The sequence below is a fragment of the Triticum aestivum genome, chromosome 4A, assembly GCF_018294505.1.
Source record: "Triticum aestivum cultivar Chinese Spring chromosome 4A, IWGSC CS RefSeq v2.1, whole genome shotgun sequence".
NCBI lineage: Eukaryota > Viridiplantae > Streptophyta > Magnoliopsida > Poales > Poaceae > Triticum > Triticum aestivum.
This window is the reverse complement of record NC_057803.1, coordinates 610,406,187-610,427,560: the sequence shown is the minus strand read 5'-3', so window position 1 is coordinate 610,427,560 and position 21,374 is coordinate 610,406,187. Positions and strand designations below refer to the sequence as shown.

Below are 21,374 nucleotides of genomic sequence, written 5' to 3'. Positions count from 1 at the left end.
GACAGTTAGATGTATTTAAATTGATTTGATCCGAGGGTTCTGGTTATCCTGTGTACATTTTATGATGTGGCTTTAGAAGAAATCTTGTTTGCTTTTTTAATAGTAAGTATAAATATAGATATAGAATATAAAATTTGTTCTTGTCCACCGGTTGACCTTTCCATCCCGAAGCGGCCCAGAACCAATTAGCCATCACACAAGTTGCCTCCTGCAATGACATAAATGAAAGATATTATAAAAGTGAAGGGCAAAAGCAAGAAAAGGATGCTTATAAACCAAAGCTATACTAAAACCAGTCTTGCACGGATTCTGTTTTGATCATGCATGGCCATGTTCATTGCACAGATGGTGATGCTTTCACAAAAGCTCAGCCGCAAATTTTGAGACAGCAACACCGATGTGTGCTGTGCCAGATTGATCGACTGATACACTTACCAGAGTCCCAATATTTGTTAGCGTGTGTATCAAATAATCTCTGTTTATTGATAACCTACATGGCTTGTGTGATGACGTTGAATATGATTGTACTTCACCTTATGTCCTATTTATTTGTTGTGTTATCAGGCGGTAAATATTTTTAATAATAACATATTTATTGCAAAATACTCAAATATTAGTAGGAAAAAATACAATTATTTGCGTTAAAGAAGCGTGGGGTAGTGTGCTGTTTTTGCGAATAAAGATCCACTAGCCAGAGCAGTAAATTATCTTTCTTGCGAGGTTAAAGAGGACGTTTAGCAAAGGATTAACCGTGGGGTATTAACTCGAAAACATTGGCGTGAATCATCATCATCTTGTGGCACATCTGTAAATATCAAAACGACGATGTTTACAATGATTTGTCTTGTTTTGTCATCGACATTCTTTATTGTTGCGATGTCGGCTTTGTTATTTGGAATAACCAGTTCAAAAACAAAGTCAACCCATTGGCTTAGCTATAGTAAAACCACTGATTTTTTGGGCAATTATATCTATTAATAGTAAAACCAAGGATCTCTTTCTTTTCTTTCCAAATACTTTATGAAGTTAAGAGGCTCGGTGAAATAGACATGTCTGTGAAAATGCGGACTACCTGCACCTGGACAGAAAGACCCTATGAAGCTTTACTGTTCCCTGGGATTGGCTTTGGGCCTTTCCTGCGCAGCTTAGGTGGAAGGCGACTTTTGCTTGCAAAGTTGCTTTTGAAGATGATCCACCCCATTTTCTCAGAAAAGAAGTCAGAACATGTGTTTTTCACGCATTTCTTATAGAGGTTAGTAAATCAGCAATAGTGTCCTTGCCCATAAGACTCTAATTCTAGGTTCCTCCGTAGCGAGCGTAGTTCAATGGTAAAATATCTCCTTGCCAAGGAGAAGATACAGGTTCGATTCCCGCCACTCGCCCGCTTAATTTCTCAAAGTACTATGAGAAAAAGTTTAGTCTAGTTAACTGTTTAACTACTTATATTAAATTAAGTATTAATTAGGTGTTAGCTACGCGCGACTTCAATTGACAAAAGCGAACAAGGTAGCGCTAGCGCTCGTGAAGAACTTTCGTTTGTTCGCCTTCTAAAAGGCCTACTGACCTGCTAGTGAAAAGTCGGTTACCAAACAAATAATAAGACGTAGGAGCCTAAATCAAATCTGTACTATTGGTACAAAGTCATAAAGAATGGTCGTAACCATAGATCCATCATCTTCGAGGAGGAGGAAACATAAGTCCGATACGCGTTATGGAAGACTAGGGATTGCTAATCCGTCCGGGGTCCTCGAGATCGCATTTTAGGTCGAGTAGAGACGCTAGGGAGTCTGTGGGCTTACCTTGGCATTTCAAGATGGCCTCTATCGTCTTTTCGAGCCCGTCACACTATAGGAGCTGGCCATGTTTGAAGCCATTACCCTTAACCGTAAGGAGAGGGATGCCTAAGGCTAGGCTTGCGACTGGAGTGAAGTCATAACAAGGTAGCCGTACTGGAAGGTGCGGCTGGATCACCTCCTTTTCAGGGAGAGCTAATGCTTCAAAAGGGGTCCCAATCCCTGGGGATAGGGTAATACATCTAAGAAATTATTCCATCGAACGTACTCCCTCTGGATGCGGGAATAGCAACATGAACTAAATGTCCTGTCCAAGCCAAAGAACTTACCCCGAAAAGTCCTGACAAATGATGATTGAGACGAGATTCCGCGTTTTTGAACCACGAAAGGCTTGGTTTCCATTTGGGTTCGTCCATGAATGTGAAATCATAGATCAAATTGCCGAATTGGCAAAATTCGAATTTGTCGATTTCAATCTAAGGTGCACCTTGCCTTTTTCAGGTAGCTTTGTTACGCCTATTCAGCTAGGTGGGGCATTGGTCATAGCCGGGGACTCATTCTGACTTAGACAAGGGGTGGGTCTTTACCAACTTCCAAATCCAAGATTTAGGGGAAAAAAGAGGGGCAGGGCACTCTTCATTCTTCATTCGAAACTCATGAATGTCGGGTCGGAGGTTTTTACCTTGTTATCAAAAAGGGGAGTTGGGTAAAGCAAACTTCGTCGACGTTTGCTGGCTTATTTGGCAAAGAAAAATAGAATACGTTATAAGAAATTAATCGGTCAGTTGAATATTCGGGAGCAGTAATTTAATCGTTCAAATTTTTTTCTCGTTCAAGAGAGAAGAAAACCTATTTTCCCATTGTTTGGCAGGAGAAAGCATATTTGAAAGGAAACCAAAGTGAATTATTGCAAATCAAGCAAAATGGAGCAACTTCCATACTGGGAATTTGGTCAACAGGCGCACCAGAATGCAAGGTATCCTTCTATACGAGCACATGCTCTTGTATTGCCGGTCGTATGAAGTGCCAGGGGCACCCTCTCATCTACAGAAAACACTTTCGTGAAGAAACAATATACATTACAGAAACCTAGTCGCCGCCACTCCATCCAGAATAGAGAGAGAAGAGATCTGGAGAGGAAGAACTACCAGATATCCTTTTAGTTTTGTTCTTCCACCTTCATACTCGTTATCATTCCACTTTCACCATTGTAAGAGAATTCCAAGTTGTAAGATCAGTGTGTAAACTCTATTCATACTCATATGGAGATTGGTACTTGTTTAATCATTTATCTTATTGTGGATCTTCACGGTATTATCGATATGGTTTTCATGGATTTATTTTCTGAGATGATTTTCTTCCGATGTATGAGTACCCACTAGGTGCGGGAGATGTAGGTGAATGGTAAGATTCATTTGTGCATGTTCTATATGTCGTCGTCATTCGTGTTTATAGTCTTATGATATGTCTAATAAGTTGTTATTCGGTGGTGAACTCTATGTGTGTTGTCCGATTTAAGGGCCCCTGCAACATGATCTCAAGACCTACACAGGTAACACATATTGTTTAGGAAATATGCGACTTTTTACGTGATAGATGGAGACATCTATGAAGACCAAGGACAATTAAATCCATTAAGCGTCGCCAGAAGGGCGGCCAGATGGAGACATCTATGAGGACCAAGGACAATTAAATCCATTAAGCGTCGCCAGAAGGGCGGCCAACCAAATATGCCATGTGGCGCAAACTGGTTGGCCGAATGGAAAAGCATTTTGGAAAAAATAGATAGAGGTGAGCAATTTTTTTAAATACTTTTTTTCTTTTTAGATGGAGGTGAGGACTCACGTATTCTTTTTAAATGGAGGGCTATGCAAAGTGACGCTTATTGATAAGCGGCGGTGGTGTTTGCTTTTCTTTTTTACTTTCTTTTTAAGATGGAGGTGAGAATTTTTTTTTCTAGGCTATTTGTTTAGATGGAGGCGAGGACTTCATGTATTTTTTTTAATGAAAACATGCACACAGCTTTCTCTCGAGCAATGTCATAAGGTGACGCCTCAACCACTAGTATGAGATAACGGTGAGTCCATTTGAACTGAATGCATTGTTCCGATTTAACGACCTTAATTGTGAAGGCGACCACGTTGTGGCAATGGTGAAGCAGGACCATATTATGGAATATAATCCCGCGAGAAGTTCCATAACCAAGCATCAGATCGGACACCACCGTAGCGTGCAAATAATTATACTTACACACATATGTGTCAACCAGATGCATCCGTCACTTGCTTAAACTAACAAGACACAAGAGAATTTTGTTTGTGCAAGATTTTTGCTCAATGATCAGCGTACAATCTATTGCTATCGACCACGTGCCAATCACACAAGTTGCCTCCAACATTGAGACCAAAAAACTATCATCCAACATTGAGACACAAAAAGTATCGTAAAAAAGTGAAGAGAAAACGCAAGGAATAAAAATGTTCACAACCCTAAATTATATTGCCAGCTTGCTTAGAGTCCATGTCATCATGCATGAGGACTCATTTTTCTAGGGAATCATGCACTCAGCCACAAAATCTGAGTCAGCTTTCGCATACTCTACTTTTTTTTGACAGATAGTAAGGAATCCATCTATGCAAATTTCTATTTTATGTTGCCAGAAGTCCACGGTTTTAAGTTACTTCGCATATTACATATGTTCCAAATGAAATTAAGTTTACAATGATGAATTTAATAGCATTTGTTTGACACTATTACAATCATGCATGAATTTGTTCATAGCACTCATGGCGATGCTTTGACAAAGCTTGGCCGCAAAATCCAAGTCAGCTTCCTCATACTCTGCTTTTCTTATAGATGGTACAAATTCATCTATCCTTTTGTATTTTATTTTGCCAGAAGTATGTATTCCACCGTTTTAAGTTTACAAATACAATGTTAACATTTAGATTAACAAATAATCTCTCTCTATCAAAATATAATAGTACATTTTCTTATACTAAGGGAGTATAAAAAACATCTTATATTTTAATATAGAGGGAGTATATATGTTGTAGAAATATATTTAATGATGAATTTGCTAGCATTGATTTGCTATTGATGAGCTACTGATAATGATTATAGAGAACTTGACTAGCACAGCACAGCGAGGAAAAGAAAAAATAGAGCTCGATCTGTTTAGAAAACAGTAGCACCACAATAAAATCTTTATCACGGCACATCAAGCTGGAATAAGTACAAAATCATATGTTTTGTCTATTGTCATGAAATGAATAATAACAATATTCCCATTGTAACAAGATTGCGATCAATGTGAATGATAAGACATTCATGATAGTAGTAACAACCCCCTAATATTCTCTACATAGCTGTGCAAGAAATGCTTGAGTCACTCAGAGTTGCCCTGCGATTCGCAGCAGTACTTCTGCGTGCAGAGAAATGCCCACAATTTCCGCTGATCAACACCTCACAGAATTCTGTCGAGGTCGGTGATGAAATTCGAGGCAAAAGATGTCAGCTTTTTTCCGGTTTCTCCGGCCATGTTCTTCAGAGATGATAAATCCTGGGAAGCCTACAGAAAGATTCAGATCAAATTAGAGATGTATGTCAGTTTGTGCAGGTTTGGTTTAATACTAGGGCATACACTAGTATATGATTTTCAGAAGTACACCAGATTGGAAAGCAGGAGCTAAATATGAAAGGAATGGAAAACTATGGTGGAATTGCAAAAAATAGGATTACCTGGAAAGATATTCTGTTGATGAGATCTGCAGCACTTGCGTCCAGATCAGAATCATTTGTATCACGGCCAAACAGATCAGCGCTTGAAATGGATGATGAACCCTGTAGTAAAGCAAACACATTAAACATAAGAACAAATGGTGGTGGATATTTCAAAACGAATATAGTAGAACATGTATGACATATTATTATTCTGGAGCATGCACACTCAAAACACGAGTAGCTTAAAGTGAGATCAAGTACATACCGAAAACTTTTGAAGAGATAACTGAGCCTCCTTTTGCTCTCTGTCTGTGTTACCAAAATACTGTGATGATGAAATTGCTTTCGCGTTCGAAAATTTCTTCCTTGCTTCATCAGTTTCCTCTATCTGCAAGGTATTGTACCACTCAGGATCAGAATGGGTAATAGTAGAACTAGATCCTAAAGGAAACCTACTTACATTAACGATTGCTAATGTTAAGAACATGAAGTGTCAAAATATAAAAGTCACAGGAAAACTGTAGCCTCTGTTTTTGCTTTTGACATATCTTGCTTTATCCATATGCAGTTGCAACAGGGAAAAGTCTAAATTATCGAGCAGCAGCTTTGATTAGAAACAAAAGACGCTGCTTGTTGCGTGTTAAAGAAGCAGCCAGAATAAATAAAAAAGTTTGAACTTAGATGTTGGACCAGATATGTAAAAGCAGCAAGCGCGTGAATATTGTCAAGCAAGTGTGGAACGAATACAGAGATCATTTGGTGAAATAATACAAAGACCATTTGTGAAAAAAAGGACATGCTACCAAATGTTTGCACACCAGAGTAACCTGAACCAAACAAGAGATTCCATAACTTCCAAGAAACAACAGACTAGCCAACAAAGTAATTCAGAGGGAAAAAGTGTCTTACTAAAAGCACATAAGAAACATATGTATGCATACAACTCAAAACAAGGGAAGCTATAAGAATCATGGAAATCTAGTGCATCACTGTGTGCTTTGATTGATTACTCTTACTATCGTAATACTAGCATCAACCCAGCTTTTACCTGAGTCTTTGAGGCAGCTGTGCTTGTTTTCCTTTGGAAGCCATTATCCATTCCATACTCATGAAAGAAGTCTGAGGTTTTTGGTGCTGCTACATGGCCAGTCTTGTTGCCTCCTCCAGTTTTTGATTCTGTTGATGGCTCATTTTCCATGTATTGAAAACGTGAATGTGAGGATGGGCCACTTTTTGCAGCTGAAGTAGTAGTCGTCATTGTTGGTAAAGCAGGTTTTGGCTCTTCAGGTTTCTGATCATACAGGCTTTCATTTGACTGCCGTACAAAGTAAATTTTTTTTTGGCAAAAGTCAGTCAATGGTTCGCACAGCAAATACAAGAGTGATAGTACGCTATTTTTAGAACGTCAGCCCCACAGACGTGAATATATCTAAATTTAGAAACAAGAATAACTCAGCTGATTTGCAGTATTACCTTTGTAGTGAGCTTTTTTACACCAAGGCCTCCAGTCTTGGCACCAAGCTTCTTTGCACCAAGGGGCTTCTTTACAGAACTGACATAAGTGGGGTGTGTAGGGGCTTTTGGTGCCTGGGCAGGCTCTTTTGGCGGATTGGCGACAACAGGTTCATGCTTCCCGTTGGTAGTCTCTTCTGGTGCATCAGCAAGCTTGAAATCAGGGAAGTCGTCGGACGGGTTCGGTGCCTGAGACGCTGCAACAGGGGATGATGGCAAGACGTTGACGGTGGAGCTCTTAGCAACTTCCTTTTGCAGTATCTGCCTGTACAATTCAGCAGCCCTGGACGTGTACTTCGAATCGACTTTGCCGCTCCCCTCAGTCCAACCATGCTGTTTGAAGAAAGCATGTGCACGGTTGTTGCCTCCAAAAGCCATCATCTTTAGCTGATCCGGAGTCCATGAGTCCAGGTTCGTTGACCTACATACGAAATATAATGTACAGTTTGTGTATTGTGTAAGAGAGGGGTGGCAGGCCCAAAAGGCAAATACTAGCAGAAAACAATTATCCTGGAACTTGGTAACCACCAGAACGAAGTTTACTCTTAGCACCGCAAATTGACAAAACATAGATAAGAAAATGAGTTATGCATCAGCAGGTGGCGGTGGTGCATGCAAAGAGTAACACATACGCACAAACGACAAACTTGGCATTGCTTTTACTCTGAAAAGCAGACAGATTCCACATTGTTGATTGGCTTACAAATGCACGGTATGGATATGTTAGGGGCCCAATGTGCCACTTGTGGACTATAGAGGTTTGAGGTCCCTCGTTGTTCTACCAAGACCAAGCAAGCCCGCTCTAAACTCCATGTTTCCCGGCAAACGAGATGGGCATCGGTGTTTGGCTCTGTGCCGCCGAGGGCACAAAGGCCCATCCCAGGTTTAATCCATTCGTATATCAGGTGGCTGGATGTCGGCCACTAGGATTGGATCACACAAATGCATCAAAGAGATCAGTTTTAGGTCGATCAAGTGGTGCAGGGTGAATGAAACGAGCATTGGAATGAATTGATTGCGGCGCGGCATATCGATGAGATCCAATAGCAGAAAGGAGGATCTGGAGGAAGCAAGTTATAGGTACCTGACGAATGTGATGTGTACGCCGAGGCTGCGGTGGAAGGCGGAGCAGTCGAGGCAGAGGAAGATGCCGTAGGTGACGGAGGCCCAGGTGGGGTTCTTGGCGTTGCAGTCGAAGCACATCTGCCATTCATTCATAGCACACATGGATCAGATCTGTTCCGGGGCGGCTCGCAGATCTGGCCGAGCTAACCGGTAGGTAGGCAGGCGGGTGGGGGGAAGAGGAAGGGGAAGAAGAGGCATACCTTGTTCTCCGGCTTGGCCTTGAGGCGGCGGAAGACGGCGGTCTTGTCGGTGAAGGCGTCGAACGCCATGGCTCCGGCGGCAAGGGAAGGGAGATCTGGCTGCTGGTAGGGGTGGAGGTTGGGTTAGGCAAGTGGGGGGAGGAGGAGAGCGCGTGAGTTGAGTATATACTAGTAGCACGGAGAGGAGAGGAGAGGAGAGGAGAGGGAGACCTCGGGGGCCTTGACGGCGAGGTGAAGAAAGGAGGAAGCCGCGGTGTCCAGTCCACCGGTTGGTGCTCTGTCGGTCGGCGGCCAGTCCAGCCGCTTCAGGTTGAGGTTGAGGTCCTGACCTGAGGGGTGTCGCGCACAGTCAAATCTGCCCGACTCCGGTAGCGGTCTACGCGTCCGCTCATGTTAGGCATGGAGTAACTAATTTTTCGCCCACGTTTTAGGCTTCACGTTTCCTTTCTCTTTTATAGTATGCTCTATCTACTAATTACTTTTTCCTAGTACTAGTGAGTAATCGATCTTCTTTTTCTTGCCTACCAGTAGGAGTACAATTTTAGACATGGCATCTCATAGTCATGTCTAACAATAGCAATGTATGGCTTTTTTTCGCCTACTTTCCCATCCTCATCAAGCGCTCGCTCGCGAGGGGTTGAAAGTTTTTCCTTTCCTTTCACCGCATGCCCCTCATTGGTCGTCGCCGAGGGCGTCCACATGTTGAATCCGTGTCGCCGAGGAGCTCACTCGCGCTTTTTTTTCTTTTGAAATGGTCGTCGGGGGGCAAAGGCTCCCCACCTGAATATATTTCAAAAGCACCACAGTTTCGGGAAGAGAGGAACTCCCACCACAGACCGGTGTCATTTTTGAGACAGCAATATCAAATAATCAAGTCATTAAAGATGTCAGTAATAGAGGAGTGTACATCGACAGCTGGATTCTGAAAACCTTTCTTGTTTCTAGCATCACATCTCTTCCACAAGATGAGGAGCAGCATGAAGGGGCAAACGAAGTTGGCAGGGCGTGGGGTAGCGGGGTGGAGAAGAAATCCGCCAAGGGCCTGGAGCGCAGTCGAATACAGTTGCAAGTCAAATCCCACGAGCCGCCGGGCAGGAGAAGATCATATGGTCACGGTCCTCCATAGCGCGGCTGCACCTAGAGCACACATCCAAGTCAAGAATGGACTTCTTGCACATATTCTTCCTACTATTCAGCCGATCAAGGTAAAAACTGCCAACCAAAGATCATAACTTTTTTGGAACTCTTGAGTCCCAGATCATGGTAAGTATGGGGTCCGCGAGTTGAGAAGAAAGAGCCGTGTGCGCTCCCCGAGTGGAGAATCATTCAACAGTCGCCGATTGTCCGGTACATGAGAGAGAGAGAGAGAGAGAGAGAGAGAGAGAGAGAGGCAAGCTCTGCAAATGCAATAGAGGTTAGACGATTAGGAAGAGCAAGTTAGATCCCATCCTGTATAATAGTGGCTACCATGGTGTTTGGTTTGTGTGGTGGGAAAAAAGAGTGGCAAATACTAAAGCCGGTGGTTCCGGCTTTAGCCAACTATCTAAACAAAAGAAGGTGGAGTGACCATCACCGATGGTACACTGGAAAATCTATCTCAAACTCTGAAGGTGTTTTAAACTGGTTCGGGCAAGGAAGGAGTTGTTCTTGCCAAGGCCAATATGGAGGGTGGAGTGATGGAGAACCCAATCCTTCCAAGGGATGTTGGTGGCATGTAAAAATTTGTAAGAAAACTTCAGCGGTAGATAAAAAATTTGTGCACCTAAGTTTTTTACACCCAAACCACCTGCATCTCTAGGAGTATAAACTTTGTCTCAAGCGACCAGGCATTTTTGCCCCAGAGCAAGTCTTGTCATTGGACCGGATAAAAGTACGTCTACGCTTGTCAATGGCTTCTAGAACCTGGATGGGGAGGGGAAAACACAACATGAAGTAGGTGGGTAAGTTGTCAAGGACGGCTGAGAGGAGGACTAATTTTCCACCTCGAGAGAGAAGTAAAGCACATCAACCAGAGTGGTAGATATCGCAACGGTCAATAATGGGTTGAAAGGCAGATGGTGGTAACTTGTGGGGGGAGAGGGGTAGTCCAAGATAGGTTTGGGGGAAGGAGGAAACATCAGTGGCAAGGTCCGAAGCCATACTGGCAGCAACGATAGGGTCAACATTTAGGGGAACGAAAGTTGTTGTTGTGAAGTTGATCTGGAGGCCAGTGGCAGCTGCAAAACTATCGAGAATAAGTTTTAGGTGCAGAGAGCCGCCTCTGGAGTGGCTTTGACTAAGATTGGGGTGTCATCTACATACTGCAGAACGGGGCAGGGGAGGTGGGCTAAGAGGGTAGAAAAGGAGGCCCTCACTCTTGCCTCCAATAATTATTTGCCGAAGGATATCCACCACAATAATAAACAAGCAGGGGAGAGTGGGTCCCTTTTGTTGAAGGATATCTACTACGCCACTCACGTTTTGTCATTGTTGTTGGGGAACACAGTAATTTCGAAAAATTTCCTACGCACACGCAAGATCTATCATGGTGATGCATAGCAATGAGAGGGGAAGAGTGTTGTCCACGTACCCTCATAGACCGTAAGTGGAAGCGTTATGACAACGTGGTTGATGTAGTCGTACGTCTTCACGATCCGACCGATCCTAATACCAAAAGTACGACACCTCCGCGATCAGCGCACGTTCAGCTCGGTGACATCCCTTGATCCAGTTGAGTGTCGAATGAGAGCTTCATCAGCACGACGGCGTGATGACGGTGACGATGAAGCTACCGGCGCAGGGCTTCGCCTAAGCACTACGACGATATGACCGAGGTGGATTATGGTGGAGGAGGGCACCGCACACGGCTAAGAGATCAATGATCAACTTGTGTGTCCTAGGGTGCCCCCTGCCCCCATATATAAAGGAGCAAGGGGGGAGGCCAGCCGGCCCTTGGGGCGTGCCAAGGAGGGGAGGAGTCCTCCTCCTAATAGGAGTAGGACTCCCCCTTTCCTAGTCCAACTAGGAGGAGGAAGGGGAAGGAAGGAGAGGGAGAGAGGGAGGGAAAGAGGGGGCACCGCCCCCTCCTTGTCCAATTCAGACTCCTCAAGGGGGGGCGCGCGGCCAGCCCTAAGGCCCCCTCCTCTCTCTCACAAGGCCCATGTTGGCCCATTAGTTCCCTCGGGGTTCCGATAACCCCCCGGCACTCCAATAATTATCTGGTGACCCCCGGAACACATCCGGTGTCCGAATATAGTCATCCAATATATCAATCTTTATGTCTCGACCATTTTGAGACTCCTCGTCATGTCCGTGATCACATCCGGGACTCCGAACTATCTTTGGTACATCAAAACACATAAACTTATAATACCGATCGTCACCGAACGTTAAGCGTGCGGACCCTACGGGTTCAAGAACTATGTAGACATGACCGAGACACGTCTCCGGTCAATAACCAATAGCAGAACCTAGATGTTCATATTGGTTCCCACATATTCTACGAAGATCTTTATCAGCCAAACCGCATAACGATATACGTTGTTCCCTTTGTCATCGGTATGTTACTTGCTCGAGATTCGATCGTCGGTATCTCAATACCTAGTTCAATCTCGTTACCGGCAAGTCTATTTACTCGTTCCGTAATGCATCATCTCGCAACTAACTCATTAGTCATATTGCTTGCAAGACTTATAGTGATGTGCATTACCGAGAGGGCCTAGAGATACCTCTCCGATATACGGAGTGACAAATCCTAATCTCGATCTATGCCAACTCAACAAACACCATCGGAGACACCTGTAGAGCATCTTTATAGCCACCCAGTTACGCTGTGACGTTTGATAGCACACTAAGTGTTCCTCCAGTATTCGGGAGTTGCATGATCCCATAGTCATAGGAACATGTATAAGTTATGGAGAAAGCAATAGCAACAAACTAAACGATCATCGTGATAAGCTAACGGATGGGTCAAGTCAATCACATCATTCTCCAATGATGTGATCCTGTTAATCAAATGACAACTCATGTCTATGGTCAGGAAACATAACCATCGTTGATTCAACGAGCTAGTCAAGTAGAGGCATACTAGTGACACTCTGTTTGTCTATGTATTCACACATGTACTAAGTTTCTGGTTAATACAATTCTAGCATGAATAATAAACATTTATCATGATATAAGGAAATATAAATAACAACTTTATTATTGCCTCTAGGGCATATTTCCTTCAGTCTCCCACTTGCACTAGAGTCAATAATCTAGATTACATTGTAATTATTCTAACACCCATGGAGTCTTGGTGCTGATCATGTTTTGTTCGTGAGAGAGTCTTAGTCAACGGGTCTGCAACATTCAGATCCGTATATATCTTGCAAATCTCTATGTCTCCCTCCTTGACTTGATCGCGGATGCAATTGAAGCGTTTCTTGATGTGCTTGGTTCTCTTATGAAATCTGGATTCCTTTGCCAAGGCAATTGCACCAGTATTGTCACAAAAGATTTTCACTGGACCCGATACACTAGGTATTACACCTAGATCGGATATGAACTCCTTCATCCAGACTCCTTCATTTGCTGCTTCTGTAGCAGCTATGTACTCCGCTTCACATGTAGATCCCGCCACGACGCTCTGCTTGGAACTGCACCAACTGACAGCTCCACCATTTAATAAAAATACGTATCCGGTTTGTGACTTAGAGTTATCTGGATCAGTGTTAAAGCTTGCATCGACGTAACCGTTTACGACGAGCTATTTGTCACCTCCATAAACGAGAAACATATCTTTAGTCCTTTTCAGGTATTTCAGGATGTTCTTGACCGTTTTCCAGTGATCCACTCCTGGATTACTTTGGTACCTCCCTGCTAAACTAATAGCAAGGCACACATCAGGTCAGGTACACAGCATTGCATACATGATAGAACCTATGGCTGAAGCATAGGGAATGACTTTCATTTTCTCTCTATCTTCTACAGTGGTCGGGCATTGAGTCTGACTCAACTTCACACCTTGTAACACGGGCAAGAACCCTTTCTTTGCTTGATCCATTTTGAACTTCTTCAAAACTTTATCAAGGTATGTGCTTTGTGAAGTCCTATTAAGCGTCTTGATCTATCTCTATAGATCTTGATGCCCAATATATAAGCAGCTTCATCAAGGTCTTTCATTGAAAAATTCTTATTCAAGTATACTTTTATGCTATTCAGAAATTCAGTATCATTTCCGATCAACAATATGTCATCTACATATAATATCAGAAATGCTACAGAGCTCCCACTCACTTTCTTGTAAATACAGGCTTCTCCAAAAGTCTGTATAAAACCATATGCTTTGATCACACTATCACAGCGTATATTCCAACTCCGAGAGGCTTGCACGAGTCCATAAATGGATCGCTGGAGCTTGCACACTTTGTTAGCACCTTTTGGATCGACAAAACCTTCTGGTTGCATCATATACAACTCTTCTTTAATATATCCATTAAGGAATCCAATTTTGACATCCATTTGCCAAATTTCATAATCATAAAATGCGGCAATTGCTAACATGATTCGGACGGACTTAAGCATCGCTACGGGTGAGAAGGTCTCATAGTAGTCAACTCCTTGAACTTGTCGAAAACCTTTTGCAACAAGGCGAGCTTTGTAGACAGTAACATTACCGTCAGCGTCAGTCTTCTTCTTGAAGATCCATTTATTCTCTATGGCCCGCCGATCAACTGGCAAGTCAACCAAAGTCCATACTTTGTTCTCATACATGGATCCCATCTCAGATTTCATGGCCTCAAGCCATTTTGCGGAATCTGGGCTCATCATCGCTTGCTCATAGTTCGTAGGTTCGTCATGGTCAAGTAACATGACCTCTAGAACAGGATTACCGTACCACTCTAGTGCGGATCTTACTCTGGTTGACCTACGAGGTTCGGTAGTAACTTGATCAGAAGTTTCATGATCATCATCATTAGCTTCCTCACTTACTGGTGTAGGAAGCACTGGAACTGATTTTAGTGATGAACTACTTCCCAATAAGGGAGTAGGTACAATTACCTCATCAAGTTCTACTTTCCTCCCACTCACTTCTTTCGAGAGAAACTCCTTCTCTAGAAAGGATCCATTCTTAGCAACGAATATCTTGCCTTCAGATCTGTGATAGAAGGTGTACCCAACAGTCTCCTTTGGGTATCCTATGAAGACACATTTCTCCGATTTGGGTTCGATCTTATCAGGTTGAAGCTTTTTCACATAAGCATCATAGCCCCAAACTTTAAGAAACGACAACTTGGGTTTCTTGCCAAACCACAGCTCATAAGGTTTCGTCTCAACGGATTTTGATGGTGCCCTATTTAACGTGAATGCAGCCGTCTCTAAAGCATAACTCCAAAACGATAGCGGTAAATTAGTGAGAGACATCATAGATCACACCATATCTAATAAAGTGCGGTTACGATGTTCGGACACACGATTATGTTGTGGTGTTCCAGGTGGCGTGAGTTGCAAAACTATTCCGCATTGTTTCAAATGAAGACCAAACTCATAACTCAAATATTCACCTCCACGATCAGATCGTAGAAACTTAATTTTCTTGTTACGATGATTTTCCACTTCACTCTGAAATTCTTTGACTTCTCAAATGTTTCGGACTTATGTTTCATCAAGTAGATATACCCATATCTGCTCAAATCATATGTGTAGGTGAGAAAATAACGATATCCGCCGCACACCTCAATGTTCATTGGACCACATACACTAGTATGTATGATTTTCAATAACTCTGTTGCTCGCTCCATTGTTCTGGAGAACGGAGTTTTAGTCATCTTGCCCATGAGGCATGGTTCGCATGTACCAAGTGATTCATAATCAAGTGATTCCAGAAGTCCATCAGAATGAAGTTTCTTCATGTGCTTTACACCAATATGACCCAAACGGAAGTGCCACAAATAAGTTGCACTATCATTATCAACTCTACATCTTTTGGCTTCAATATTATGAACATGTGTATCACTACTATCAAGATTTAGTAAAAATAGACCACTCATCAAGGGTGCATGACCATAAAAGATATTACTCATATAAATAGAACAACCATTATTCTCTGAATTAAATGAATAACCGTCTCGCATCAAACAAGATCCAGATATAATGTTCATGCTCAACGCTGGCACCAAATAACAATTATTTAGGTCTAAAACCCGAAGGTAGATGTAGAGGTAGCGTGCCGACGGTGATCACATCGACTTTGGAACCATTTCCCACGTGCATCGTCACCTCGTCCTTAGCTAATCTTCGCTTAATCCATAGCCCCTGTTTCGAGTTGCAAATATTAGCAACTGAACCAGTATCAAATACCCAGGCACTACTGTGAGCATTAGTAAGGTACACATCAATAACATGTATATCAAATATACCTTTCACTTTGCCATCCTTCTTCTCCGCCAAATACTTGGGGTCGTTCCGCTTCCAGTGACCAGTCCCTTTGCAGTAGAAGCACTCGGTTTCAGGCTTAGGTCCAAACTTGGGTTTCTTCACTTGAGCAGCAACCGGGTTGTTGTTATTCTTGAAGTTCCCCTTCTTCCCTTTACCCTTTTTCTTGAAACTACTGGTCTTATTGACCATCAACACTTGATGCTCCTTCTTGATTTCTACCTCCGCAGCCTTTAGCACTGCGAAGAGCTCGGGAATAGTCTTATCCATCCCTTGCATATTATAGTTCATCCCGAAGCTCTTGTAGCTTGGTGGCAGTGATTGAAGAACACTGTCAATGACACTATCACCAGGAAGATTAACTCCCAGCTGAGTCAAGTGGTTGTGGTACCTAGACATTCTGAGTATATGTTCACTAACAGAACTATTCTCCTCCATTTTTGTAGCTGTAGAACTTATTGGAGACTTCATATCTCTCAATCTGGGCATTTTCTTGAAATATTAACTTCAACTCCTGAAACATCTCATATGCTCCATGACGTTCAAAACGTCATTGAAGTCCCGGTTCTAAGCCGTAAAGCATGGCACACTGAACTATCGAGTAGTCATCAGCTTTGCTCTGCCAGGTGTTCACAACATCTGGCGTTGCTGCTGCAGCGGGTTTGTCACCTAGCGGTGCTTCCAGGACGTAATTCTTCTGTGCAGCAATGAGGATAATCCTCAAGTTACCGACCCAGTCCGTGTAGTTGCTACCATCATCTTTCAACTTAGCTTTCTCTAGGAATGCATTAAAATTCAACGGAACAACAACACGGGCCATCTATCTACAACAACATAGACATGCAAAATACTATCAGGTACTAAGTTCATGATAAATTAAAGTTTAATTAATCAAATTACTTAAGAACTCCCACATAGATAGACATCTCTCTAATCATCTAAGTGATCACGTGATCCATATCAACTAAACCATGTCCGATCATCACGTGAGATGGAGTAGTTTCCAATGGTGAACATCACTACGTTGATTATTGAAGGAAATATGCCCTAGAGGCAATAATAAAGTTATTATTTATTTCCTTATATCATGATAAATGTTTATTATTCATGCTAGAATTGTATTAACAGGAAACATAATACATGTGTGAATACATAGACAAACAGAGTGTCACTAGTATGCCTCTACTTGACTAACTCGTTGATCAAAGATGGTTATGTTTCCTAACCATAGACATGAGTTGTCATTTGATTAGCGGGATCACATCATTAGGAGAATGATGTGATTGACTTGACCCATTCCGTTAGCTTAGCACTTGATCGTTTAGTTTGTTGCTATTGCTTTCTTCATAACTTATACATGTTCTTATGACTATGAGATTATGCAACTCCCATTTACCGGAGGAACACTTTGTGTGCTACGAAACCTCACAACGTAACTGGGTGATTATAAAGGTGCTCTATAGGTGTCTCCGAAGGTACTTGTTGGGTTGGCGTAATTCGAGATTAGGATTTGTCACTCCGATTGTCGGAGAGGTATCTCTAGGCCCTCTTGGTAATACACATCACTCAAGCCTTGCAAGCATCGCAACTAATAAGTTAGTTGCCGGATGATGTATTACAGAACGAGTAAAGAGACTTGCCGGTAACGAGATTGAACTAGGTATTGGAATACCGACGATCGAATCTCGGGCAAGTAACATACCGATGACAAAGGGAACAATGTATGTTGTTATGTGGTTTGACCGATAAAGATCTTCGTAGAATATGTAGGAACCAATATGAGCATCCAGGTTCCGCTATTGGTTATTGACCGGAGACATGTCTCGGTCATGTCTACATAGTTCTCGAACCTGTAGGGTCCGCACCCTTAAAGTTCGGTGACGATCGTAATTAGGGTTTTTTTGTGTTTTGATGTACCAAAGGTTGTTCGGAGTCCCGGATGTGATCACGGACATGATGAGGAGTCTCGAAATGGTCAACACATAAAGATTGATATATTGGAAGCCTATATTTGGATATCGGAATCGTTCCGGGTGAAATCGGATTTTACCGGAGTAATCGGGGGGGTACGGAACCCCCCGGGGGTTAATGGGCCTACATGGGCCCTAAGGGAAGAGGAGGGCCGGCCAGGGCAGGCCGCGCGCCCCTCCCCCCTAGTCGAATAGGACAAGGAAGGGGGGGCGGCGCCCCCCTTTCCTCTTTCCCCTTCCCCTTTCCTTCTCCAACAAGGCAGAGAGGGGGGCAGTCCTACTCCCGGTGGGAGTAGGACTCCTCCAGGCGCACCCCTAGGGGCCGGCCGCACCTCCCCCCTCCTTCCTTTATATACGCGGGCAGGGGGCACCCCATGACACACAAGTTGATCTTCGTGATCGTTCCTTAGCCGTGTGCGGTGCCCCCTTCGACCATATTCCACCTCGGTCATATCGTAGCGGTGCTTAGGCGAAGCCCTGCGTCGGTAGAACATCATCACCGTCATCACGCCGTCGTGCTGACAAAACTCTCCCTCAACACTCGGCTGGATTGGAGCTCGAGGGACGTCACCGAGTTGAACGTGTGCAGAACTCGGAGGTGCCGTACGTTCGATACTTGGATCGGTCAGATCGGGAAGACGTACGACTACTTCCTCTACATTGTGTCAACACTTCCGTTGCCGGTCTACGAGGGTACGTAGACAACACTCTCCCCTCTCATTGCTATGCATCACCATGATCTTGCATGTGCGTAGGAATTTTTTTGAAATTACTACGTTCCCCAACAGTGGTATCCGAGCCAGGTTTTATGCGTTGATGTTATATGCACGAGTAGAACACAAGTGAGTTGTGGGCGATATAAGTCATACCGCTTACCAGCATGTCATTCTTTGGTTCGGCGGTATTGTTGGATGAAGCGGCCCGGACCGACATTACGCGTACGCTCACGCGAGACTGGTTCTACCGACGTGCTTTGCACACAGGTGGCTGGCGGGTGTCAGTTTCTCCAACTTTAGTTGAATCGAGTGTGGCTATGCCCGGTCCTTGCGAAGGTTAAAACAGCACCAACTTGACAAACTATTGTTGTGGTTTTGATGCGTAGGTAAGAACGGTTCTTGCTAAGCCCGTAGTAGCGACGTAAAACTTGCAACAACAAAGTAGAGGATGTCTAACTTGTTTTTGCAGGGCATGTTGTGATGTGATATGGTCAAGACATGATGCTAAATTTTATTGTATGAGATGATCATATTTTGTAACCGAGTTATCGGCAACTGGCAGGAGCCATATGGTTGTCGCTTTATTGTATGCAATGCAATCGCGTTGTAATGCTTTACTTTATCACTAAGCTATAGCGATAGTCGTGGAAGCATAAGATTGGCGAGACGACAACGATGCTACGATGGAGATCAAGGTGTCGCGCCGGTGACGATGTGATCATGACGGTACTTTGGAGATGGAGATCACAAGTACAAGATGATGATGGCCATATCATATCACTTATATTGATTGCATGTGATGTTTATCTTTTATGCATCTTATCTTGCTTTGATTGATGGTAGCATTATAAGATGATCTCTCACAAAATTTCAAGATAAAAGTGTTCTCCCTGAGTATGTACCGTTGCCAAAGTTCGTCATGCCCAGACACCACGTGATGATCAGGTGTGATAAGCTCTACGTCCATCTACAACGGGTGCAAGCCAGTTTTGCACACGCAGAATACTCAGGTTAAACTTGACGAGCCTAGCATATGCAAATATGGCCTTGAAACACTGAGACCGAAAGGTCGAGCGTGAATCATATAGTAGATATGATCAACATATTGATGTTCACCATTGAAAGCTACTCCATTTCACGTGATGATCGGTTATGGTTTAGTTGATTTGGATCATGTGATCACTTAGAAGATTAGAGGGATGTCTTTCTAAGTGGGAGTACTTAAGTAATATGATTAATTGAACTTGAATTTATCATGAACTTAGTACCTGATAGTATCTTGCTTGTCTATGTTTGATTGTAGATAGATGGCCCGTGCTGTTGTTACGTTGAATTTTAATGCGTTCCTTGAGAAAGCAAAGTTGAAAGATGATGGTAGCAATTACATGGACTGGGTCCGTAACTTGAGGATTATCCTCATTGCTGCACAGAAGAATTACGTCCTGGAAGCACCGCTGGGTGTTAGGCCTGCTGCTGACGTTTATTGTCTGTACCACAGGAAGATGTTATGAACGTCTGGCAGAGCAAAGCTGATGACTACTCGATAGTTCAGTGTGCCATGCTTTACGGCTTAGAATCGGGACTTCAACGACGTTTTGAACGTCATGGAGCATATGAGATGTTCCAGGAGTTGAAGTTAATATTTCAAGCAAATGCCCGGATTGAGAGATATGAAGTCTCCAATAAGTTCGATAGCTGCAAGATGGAGGAGAATAGTTCTGTCAGTGAACATATACTCAAAATGTCTGGGTATCATAATCACTTGACTTAACTGGGAGTAAATCTTCCTGTTGATAGTGTCATTGACAGAGTTCTTCAATCACTGCCACCAAGCTACAAGAGCTTCGTGATGAACTATAACATGCAAGGGATGGATAAGACGATTCCCGAGCTCTTCGCAATGCTAAAGGCTGCGGAGGTAGAAATCAAGAAGGAGCATCAAGTGTTGATGGTCAACAAGACCGCCAGTTTCAAGAAAAAGGGCAAAGGGAAGAAGAAGGGGAACTTCAAGAAGAACAACAAGCAAGTTGCTGTTCAGGAGAAGAAACCTAAATCTGGACCTAACCTGAAACTGAGTGCTTCTACTACAAGCAGACTGGACACTGGAAGCGGAACTGCCCCAAGTATTTGGCGAATAAGAAGAATGGCAAGGTGAACAAAGGTATATGTGATATACATGTTATTGATGTGTACCTTACTAGAGCTCGCAGTAGCACCTGGGTATTTGATACCGGTTCTGTTGCTAATATTTGCAAGTCGAAACAAGGACTATGGATTAAGCGAACACTAGCGAAGGACGAGGTGACGATGCGCGTGGGAAATGGTTCCAAAGTCGATGTGATCGCAGTCGGCACACTACCTCTACATCTACCTTCGGGATTAGTATTATACCTAAATAATTGTTATTTGGTGCTAGCGTTGAGCATGAACATTATATCTGGATCTTGTTTGATGTGAGACGGTTATTCATTTAAATCAGAGAATAATGGTTGTTCTATTTATATGAGTAATATCTTTTATGGTCATGCACCCTTGAAGAGTGGTCTATTTTTGATGAATCTCGATAGTAGTGATACACATATTCATAATGTTGAAGCCAAAAGATGCAGAGTTGATAATGATAGTGCAACTTATTTGTGGCACTGCCGTTTAGGTCATATCGGTATAAAGCGCATGAAGAAACTCCATACTGATGGACTTTTGGAATCACTTGATTATGAATCACTTGGTACTTGCGAACCGTGCCTCATGGGCAAGATGACTAAAACGCTGTTCTCCGGTACTATGGAGAGAGCAACAGATTTGTTGGAAATCATACATACAGATGTATGTGGTCCGATAAATGTTGAGGCTCGTGGCAGATATCTTTATTTTCTCACCTTCACAGATGATTTAAGCAGATATGGGTATATCTACTTAATGAAACATAAGTCTGAA

General features: G+C 43.1%; 1 protein-coding gene and 1 long non-coding RNA gene across 3 annotated transcripts; both read right to left on the bottom strand.

Annotated features, from left to right (window-relative positions):
• Window positions 1–1,028: 1,028 nt before the first annotated feature.
• LOC123087520 (uncharacterized) lies at window positions 1,029–20,287 on the bottom strand. Its single transcript, XR_006441421.1, has 3 exons — window positions 20,275–20,287; window positions 18,263–18,266; window positions 1,029–1,160 (listed from the first exon to the last, which is right to left on the bottom strand). It is a non-coding gene; the product is annotated as an uncharacterized lncRNA (long non-coding RNA).
• LOC123087519 (probable ADP-ribosylation factor GTPase-activating protein AGD9) lies at window positions 4,970–8,763 on the bottom strand. Of its 2 annotated transcripts, none has more exons than XM_044509549.1 (8): window positions 8,564–8,763; window positions 8,354–8,452; window positions 8,113–8,231; window positions 6,990–7,449; window positions 6,565–6,831; window positions 5,782–5,904; window positions 5,535–5,636; window positions 4,970–5,364 (listed from the first exon to the last, which is right to left on the bottom strand). In XM_044509549.1, exons 2-8 carry the CDS (start codon window positions 8,420–8,422, stop codon window positions 5,260–5,262), a joined length of 1,245 nt encoding a protein of 414 aa, XP_044365484.1. In that variant the 5' UTR covers window positions 8,423–8,452; window positions 8,564–8,763; the 3' UTR covers window positions 4,970–5,259. The 2 variants fall into 2 exon arrangements, with proteins under 2 accessions (XP_044365484.1, XP_044365483.1); XM_044509548.1 differs by having other exon boundaries at window positions 8,354–8,455; window positions 8,564–8,758.
• Window positions 20,288–21,374: the final 1,087 nt, after the last annotated feature.